Here is a 9314-nt window from a genome sequence, read left to right on the forward strand (position 1 = left end):
GCTAAGAGGAATTGAGGGCCTTATAGTGATATTTTAGTTTTTTATTAAGTATTTTAGCTTATTTGAATTCCTAATATTCAAAACCTTCTCAAGCGCTGATGACTTTTTGAGTGTCTTTGTAAGGATCTTCCATTTTAAAAGGACTATGAGAGATGGCCTTACCAAGAATATCGTTACCAGATTCGTGATTAGATCCATTCTCTTAATAGGTCTTTTATAGATATGCCAGGTACATTGCCTCATAAATGAGCACATTGACTGTGGTCCGTGGCGTCCAATGATTCATCTCCTGAAAGTACGCATAAGGTGTAAGTTCCATTGTATTAATAACAGCCGAGGGAAAATCAATCAAAGATCTCTTCGGTGCAAGTACGTCTTCCATGTGTACCAAATATATAGTGTCATCAAGTCTCAGCTTCTATTAAACAAGCCGCTGGGGCCTCATCCACCAGAGAATGAGGGAGTGAAGATCGCGCCTCGCGTGCCGAAGATGGGAGACGATGAGGAAATATCAGCATCTGTTATCGAGGGGAATGATCCGGTCACTGGCCACATCATTTCCACTACAATCGGTGGCAAAAATGCCGAACCGAAGCGGACAATTAGTTACATGGCAGAGCGTGTTGTGGGTACTGGATCATTCGGAATTGTCTTTCAGGCTAAATTCTTGGAGACTGGAGAGACCGTAGCTATAAAAAAGGTCTTACAGGACAGACGGTATAAAAATCGAGATTTACAATTGATGCGTTCAATGGACCACCCAAACGTGATCTCTTTGAAACACTGTTTCTTCTCAACCACGAGCAAGGACGAGCTTTTCCTCAACTTGGTCATGTAATACGTGTTGGAAGCGGTGATGGATTTGTGCAAATCCAAAACCGTATGAGCATCGTCTGAGCTAGCTTTGCTAGCTGTGAGATTGGATTTCCTTTCTAAAATTAGATTCCTAGCTGTGTGATCTTTCTAGCTGTTGAGATTTTTTTTCTAAGTTTACTCTGCTAGCTAAGAGAAGATATACAGTAGATTTTTTCTAGATTTTTTTCTTTCTCTAGCTGCCCCTGGGATGTATCTGGACAGGGATAGATTAGTCTTTTCACGTAACAAGAAAAGCCTATAACAGCACCGTGTATTCATCTCCGTTTAAACACGATTCTAACACAGCAGCATATCATTGTTTCTTTTTAAAAGTTTATTTTCTGTTTTGAGGTAGCCGCAGCCACTCGTCAGCAAAGGATTGGGTTTACAACCCAACAAAGTGGTATCAGAGCCGACGATCCTTGGGCCTCATCAGCAAGAGGCAGATCCTGCACTCCCGGTTTTCAAAAAAAATCAGCTTTTTTCAAAAGAAATCAGATTCCAGCCGCAGGTCTTCAAAAAAAAACTGTTTTAAAAAAATTAGATTTTAGCAAAAAAAAAATCTATTTTAAAAAAAAAATCAGATTTCTATCTCCCTTCATTTTTCAAAAAAGAAACAGCCATTCCTTTAAAAAAAATAGAAAAGATGGCTAGCACAATCCAGCCGCAGGTTCCTAAGTTGTCAAAGGACAACTATGAAAAATGGTGCATCCAAATGAAGGCGTTGTTCGGGTCGCAAGAACTATGGGAGATCGTCACCGATGGGTATGAAGAACCCACTATGGAAGAAGAAGCTGCCTTCACCAACGAAGAAAAGACTGCTCTCAAAAATCAAAGGAAGAGAGACAATAAGGCTTTGTTTCTCCTCTATCAAGGCTTGGATGAATCCACCTTCGAAAAGATTGCCGAAGCAACATCAAGCAAGCAAGCATGGGATACCCTTGGCACCATCTTCAAGGGTGTAGATCGAGTGAAGCGGGTTCGCCTTCAAACATTGAGAGCCGAGTTCGAAGCAACTCACATGAAGGAAGGTGAGAATGTTACTGATTATTTTTCGCGTTTGCTTGTAACTGTCAATAATTTGAAAAGAAATGGTGAAAAGATTGAAGATGTCCGAGTTATTGAAAAGATACTTCGATCCCTCACAACCAAGTTTGAGCATGTGGTTGTGGCGATCGAAGAATCAAAGGATATTGAGAAACTCTCCATTGAGGAGTTGATGGGATCGTTACAAGTTCATGAGCAACGAATGCAGAAGAATGCCAGTTCCATGCCGATGGAACAAGCTTTGGAGTCAAGATTGACTCTTAATGATAGCAATGGTGGACGTGGAAGTTCACAACGTGGTGGACGGTTTGCTAACAATCGCGCAAGAGGCAGAGGGCGCGGATACCAACAAAGTCATGCCCAAAACCAACAGAAAAATACCAATTTCCATGGAAGAGGAAATGGTAGAGGTAGATCTATGCGTGGACGGGGAAGTACAAAGAACATCCAATGCTATAATTGCAACAAGCTTGGCCACTATGCATCTGATTGTTGGAGCAAGCCGATGAATCAAGACGAGCGATCCAACTATGCCGAAGCATCAGGACATGAACAAGAAAGCTCCACACTTCTCCTTGCACAAGAGAAAGGTAGTGATCAGCAGGACGTATGGTATCTCGACACGGGTGCAAGTAATCACATGTGCGGCGACAAGAAACTCTTTGTGGAACTCACAGAAGGAGTTCATGGCGATGTAACGTTTGGAGACTCATCAAAAACACCTGTGAAAGGTAAAGGTAAAATCCAAATCTTTCAGAAGAATAGTGTTCCAAACTATATCTCCAATGTGTACTATGTGCCTAACATGAAGAGTAACATACTGAGTCTCGGACAACTCCTCGAAAAAGGGTATGTCATACACATGGAGAACTCTTCTCTTTCCATTAGAGATTTGCATGGACGTTTGATTGTAAAAGTCCAGATGGCAAAGAACCGTATGTTTCCTCTCCATATAAACACAATGCTTGAGAAGTGTTTTTATGGAAAAGCAAAGAATGATTCCTGGATGTGGCATCTTCGCTTTGGCCATCTAAATTTCAGTGGCCTAAAACTTCTGTCCTCATCAAGCATGGTGCATGGTTTGCCTACTATTGAAGCTTCAGAACATGTGTGTGAGGCGTGCACACTTGGGAAACAACAAAGAAACTCCTTTCCGAGTGGAGTATCCCGAAGAGCAAGAGAACCGTTGCAGTTGGTTCACACTGACATCTGTGGACCATTAGAGCCAATCTCCCTTGGAGGTAATAAATACTTTATTACCTTCATTGACGATTTCAGTAGAAAATTGTGGGTGTATGTAATTAAAGAGAAGTCTGCTGCTTTTACTATTTTTAAAAATTTTAAGGCCCTTGTTGAAAAAGAAAGTGGTCTTAAAATAAAAACCCTTGATCTGACAGAGGTGCGAAGTATACCTCAAATGTTTTTCGAGAATATTACAGGGAACATGGCATTAAGCAACAACACACTGCAGCGTACACGCCACAACAAAATGGAATTGCGGAACGGAAGAACCGCACCATCCTCGACATGACGAGAACCATGCTGAAGGAGAAAAGTTTGCCAAAAACTTTCTAGGCAGAGGCAGTTACATGTACTACCTATCTGCTTAATAGGTGTCCGACCAAAAGTGTCAGATTCAAGACACCGCAAGAAGCATGGAGTGGATACAAGCTGAGCGTGACGCACCTTAAGATCTTTGGGTGTGTCACCTACGCTTAAGTTCCAGAAGCGAGAAGAAAAAAGCTTGATGATCATGGTGAAAAGTGCATCTTCATCGGCTATAGTGAAGAGTCAAAGGCATACAAACTCTACAACCCATTAACCAATAAGCTGGTGGTGAGTAGAGATGTAGTATTCTGCGAGGAAGAATCTTGGAAGTGGAACCAGGAAGATTCGGCCAAAGAAAGTCAGGTTGAGGCAGAAGTATATGAAGAAGAGAGGCATATGAATCAGGAGCAGACACCCACATCACCCCCTTCGGATCTCAGAAGTCCAGGAGTACGCTCCATATCTCCTGAAAGTACTTCATCAAATCAGAATTCATCCAGCACATCTTCATCTGATTCTCCTTCATCCTTGGCTCCTATTAAAATGAGAAGCCTCAACGACATCTATGCAGAAATTGAGGAAGTAAATTTACTCTGCCTGTATGCGGACCATGAGCCTCTCACATTTGAGGAGGCTGTGAATGAAGAATGTTGGAGAAAGGCTATGGAAGAAGAGATTCATGCCATCGAGAAGAATCAAACATGGGTGTTGACCTCACTCCCCAAAAGCCAGAAGACCATTGGTCTCAAATGGGTGTACAAAATCAAGCGGAATGCCGATGGTAAGATCGAACGATATAAAGCAAGGCTCGTAGCAAAAGGTTACAAACAGAAATATGGGGTAGACTATGAAGAAGTTTTTGCCCCAGTTGCTCGCCTTGACACTATAAGAATGATTATCTCCCTTGCAGCTCATCACAGTTGGATGATTTACCAACTGGATGTGAAATCTGCATTCCTAAATGGGATACTCGAAGAAGAAGTATACGTTGACCAGCCTGAAGGCTTTGTCATGCAAGGGGAGGAACATAAGGTGTATCGGCTGAAGAAAGCCTTGTATGGGTTGAAGCAAGCTCCTCGTGCTTGGAATGCACAGATTGACGGTTATCTTCAAGAGAATGGTTTCATCAAATGTCCATATGAGTATGCCGTCTACACAAAAAAGAATGTCCATGGTGATATGCTTATCGCTTGTTTATATGTTGATGATCTGCTGTTCACTGGGAACGGCCAGGCGATGTTTGAAGAATTCAAGCAGGCTATGTTTAAGGAATTCGAGATGACTAATTGTGGATTGATGTCATTTTTCTTGGGCATTGAAGTGAAGCAACAAGTCGACGGCATTTACATATCCCAGAAGAAGTACACAAAGAAACTTCTTGAGAAGTTTCAAATGGTCAACTGTAAAGCGGTAAATATACCTATTACAACAGGCCTGAAGCTCACGAAAGATGGAGAAGGAAAAAACGTCGACTCAACCCTATTTAAGAGCCTAATCGGAAGTTTAAGGTACCTCACAATCACTAGGCCAGATATAGTCTACAGTGTTGGGCTTCTAAGCCGGTATATGGAAGCCCCAAAAGAATCACACTGGCTAGCTGCAAAACGAGTACTGAGGTATATCAAAGGGACTATTGAGTTTGGTCTTTTTTATCCGTACAATGATGATGCGATGTTGTATGGATACTCTGATAGTGATTGGGGTGGTGATCAAGATGAAAGAAAAAGCACCACAGGCTATGTTTTCTATCTTGGGTCGACAGCATTCACATGGAATTCGAAGAAGCAGAGTGTGGTCGCCCTGTCCACATGTGAAGCAGAGTACATGGCAGCATCGTCCACCGTCTGTGAAGGAATTTGGTTGAGAAACCTGCTAAAGGAGCTGAAGCATCCGCAGGAAGAATCCATAGATCATATATGTGGATAACAAGTCGGCAATCGAGCTAGCTAAAAATCCGGTGCAGCATGGAAGAAGCAAACACATTGATACCCGGTACCATTTTCTGAGAGATCATGTGAAGCAAAAAACGATAAAATTAGAGTATTGTCATACTACGGAACAGGTGGCGGATATTTTCACAAAGGCATTGCCGACAGATGCATTCAAACGACTAAGAACGATGCTCGGAATGAAGCCGGTTTTGGTTTGAAGGGGAGTGTTGGAAGCGGTGATGGATTTGTGCAAATCCAAAACCGTATGAGCATCGTCTGAGCTAGCTTTGCTAGCTGTGAGATTGGATTTCCTTTCTAAAATTAGATTCCTAGCTGTGTGATCTTTCTAGCTGTTGAGATTTTTTTTCTAAGTTTACTCTGCTAGCTAAGAGAAGATATACAGTAGATTTTTTCTAGATTTTTTTCTTTCTCTAGCTGCCCCTGGGATGTATCTGGACAGGGATAGATTAGTCTTTTCACGTAACAAGAAAAGCCTATAACAGCACCGTGTATTCATCTCCGTTTAAACACGATTCTAACACAGCAGCATATCATTGTTTCTTTTTAAAAGTTTATTTTCTGTTTTGAGGTAGCCGCAGCCACTCGTCAGCAAAGGATTGGGTTTACAACCCAACAATACGTCCCAGAAACTTTGTATCGGGTTCTGAAGCACTACTGCAATGCAAACCAGCGGATGCCACTTATCTATGTGAAACTTCATACATATCAAATTTTTAGGGGCCTAGCTTATATTCAGAGTGTACCTGGGGTTTGTCATAGGGATGTGAAGCCTCAAAATCTTCTGGTGGATCCTCTTACCCACCAGGTCAAGCTTTGTGATTTTGGAAGTGCAAAAATTCTGGTCAAGGGAGAAGCAAACATATCGTACATATGCTCTCGCTACTACCGTGCTCCGGAGCTTATATTTGGAGCGACCGAATATACAACATCAATTGATATATGGTCAGCTGGTTGTGTTCTTGCTGAACTGCTTCTTGGCCAGCCGTTATTTCCTGGAGAAAGCGCAGTGGACCAGCTGGTTGAAATCATCAAGGTTCTTGGTACTCCAACTCGGGAGGAAATTCGTTGCATGAATCCTAATTATACTGATTTTAGGTTTCCTCGGATCAAATCTTGCCCTTGGCACAAAGTTTTCCATAAACGAATGCCTCCAGAAGCGATCGATCTTGCTTCACGTCTTCTCCATTACTCGCCTAGTCTTCGCTGCACTGCGCTAGAGGCATGTGCACATCCCTTTTTTGATGAACTCCGGGAGCCCAATGCTCGCCTGCCAAATGGCCGCCCCTTACCTGCTCTCTTCAACTTTAAACAAGAACTGGCCGGTGCTTCACCAGAGCTTATCAACAAGCTGATTCCAGAGCATGTTAGGCGGCAATTTGGTCTTTGTTTCATGCACCCGGCAGGCACGTAAGATGACCGGCAGAGATTCTTCTTCTTGATGTATGCTAAGGAAAAAAGGCCTCTTTATGGTGGTTATTGTTGCATCGAGGCCATCAAATACAGCGCCCAGCATTATGAAGTTCTAGACCAAATGGGCAGCTGCTCTTTTGGAGTTGGTGCTTGTTTACTTTCAGGCAACATATCTGTGTTGTATACTTGTCTGATGAATAGGATAGTTTCGATGCAATCCGTAAGGAAGCCATGAGTGTGAGAAGATGCGGGGGCGAGAAGCATGGCTGGAGGAAAGGGTGGGCTTGTTTACCTGGTCTTCTTTTAGTTTCGTGGTGGCTGCTTGCTGTAGACTCCCAATGCACAAAGGTTGGTTGGTTACTCTCCCTTCCATGCTGTTTTAATCCGCAGGGCTCTCTAGTTTTTTTACATTGGATATCTATGTGGTTTCTTCCAAGTTTTATCAACTTGTATACATGTTTTTAGTCTGTGTTCTGGAGCTAGAAAAATGGAAATTCCTGTTGTACTCAAAAAAAAAAAAAAGAAAAAAAGAAAAAAAAGAAGCTTCTATTAAACAATGTCAAGATGCCGAAATGGAAGTAAATAAAGGCACGGATGAAACACATGCATCAACATGGAGCCCACAAATATAGTGGATTTTAAAATTTATCAAAAATCCTACTGTCTCTCTTGTTGGAATTGGCAGGTCAAATACCTGAATTAAATCACTCCCATTGATTCCAAACATCGGACAGAATGCCATTATTTCATACTCCCTTATCACACCTAACCCCATGTCCCAAACAGCCCTTAGCACTGAGCACTCGCTGCGCTGGGGATGGCAATGTGTCGGACTGTTGATTTTGGGTCCAGTTAGGGTTACCCAAGGCACAACCTTTTTGCCAAAGGGAATAAGAACTGAAATTAAAACCGACCTGTAACCCATTACCTAATGACCCAACATGACCCAGTACTTGAAATTTATAAAGCCCAAGCCTTGCCCAACCTGACCCATTTAGTTGTAATTGAGTCGGTCTCGACTCTCCCGGCGTGGTTCAACTTAAGTTTAACAAAGGTGAGCCAAAGATGCCCTATGGTTCAAACCCCATTAACCTCCAATGTTTACGTACAGTACTGCTCATCCATAAATACCTATCAATTGAGCCGATCGTTCTGATTTTTGTGCGCATAGTTTTCTTAAGGGAGGATCCTCCACTTTGGACGGTTAGGATGTTAGACGAAGATAACACATGTAAATTTGACACTTGCATGCAAGGTGAACATTTTTGTGTGGATTCCTCGTTTCAGGGAATGCTTTTGTAATGAGAGGTGACAAAGGTGAGCGTCCCGACCAGTGTAACACATGTTGCCCTAACTGATTTTGACTAAAAACAATATGCAAGAGATGCCATGGCCACTCGCTGTTAGCACATGCTAACGTAGCACGTTTGCAAAATCCAAGGCATTCATTAATGGAAAGGGATTCATCAAAATGGCCTCTACACATATTGAAATTGATTTTATTTCTACAAATAAGATATTTTTTGCTGAAAGTTGAGTATCGTTATTATTTATTCAAAAAAGTAATTTTTTTTTTCCCAAAAAGCTAATTATCATGAGTAATTTTAAAATAACATAAGATGGTTGTGTTATTTACCATTAACCTTTTAACATTTTCATAAAAATTAACTTAAAAAATAAACAACATATATTGACAATTTACTTTCGAACATTTTCATAGTTTTCAACATTGTTCAATTTCCGGAACAGTTTTATGTTTGTATTTAGGATTCATTCTTCCAGAACATGTTTAAACGTAGATCACTGTCAATTTTCTTTTTAACCATCCACATTTTCACATGCATGACAAAGTTTAAAAATACAGCAAAAAAAAAGAAAAGAAAAAAGACTTGATGTTCATCCAAGGTAGGTTGACGTAAAAACCTAATCCAATTTGACTTGCTATTTAATTTTTATAAATTGACAATATTAGGATGAGTAACTGTCGTGATCCGAAATTTGACACCTGGGTACACTGACCCTGACACCGCATCAAAGGGTATTATTCAAAATATTTAAGCTTTCATCCACAATTTCATCACAAATCAAACAAACATCCAGTTAAAATTAAAATAGAGGAAAATATCATCGAAATTATTACATAATCATAGTATTCAAGGTACAACTTTCATCACTCAACATCATCCAAATTATTCCATAATTTTAATGTTCGAAGTAAAACTTTCATCATTTAATTTATTACAATAACAATTTAAAATATAAATAAATCAATTGCAACTCCGTCCTCAACTGCTTTAATGGGACACCCAACGAGTAAAGTCCTCTGCAAGTTTTAATTTAAAAGTAGAACATATGTATCAAAAAATCCATATAAAATTAAGAACATTAGAAATCTGTAAGCAAGACTGAAAATATTTAATCAATGAATAGATGGATGGATAGATAGATTTTTAAAAAAAATGAATAGATAGATGAATAAATAAATGAATGACCAGATTGATG

At 40.6% G+C, this 9314-nt stretch overlaps 1 protein-coding gene across 1 annotated transcript; it reads left to right on the forward strand.

The window, feature by feature from the left end:
* The first annotated feature begins 424 nt into the window (after positions 1 to 424).
* Positions 425 to 7354, forward strand: LOC131245337 (shaggy-related protein kinase eta-like). The gene is made up of 2 exons (XM_058244726.1): positions 425 to 834; positions 5997 to 7354. The coding sequence occupies exons 1-2, from the start codon at positions 491 to 493 to the stop codon at positions 6811 to 6813; spliced, it is 1161 nt and encodes a 386-aa protein (XP_058100709.1). The 5' UTR covers positions 425 to 490; the 3' UTR covers positions 6814 to 7354.
* Positions 7355 to 9314: the final 1960 nt, after the last annotated feature.

Source organism: Magnolia sinica, chromosome 5 (assembly GCF_029962835.1).
Source record: "Magnolia sinica isolate HGM2019 chromosome 5, MsV1, whole genome shotgun sequence".
NCBI lineage: Eukaryota > Viridiplantae > Streptophyta > Magnoliopsida > Magnoliales > Magnoliaceae > Magnolia > Magnolia sinica.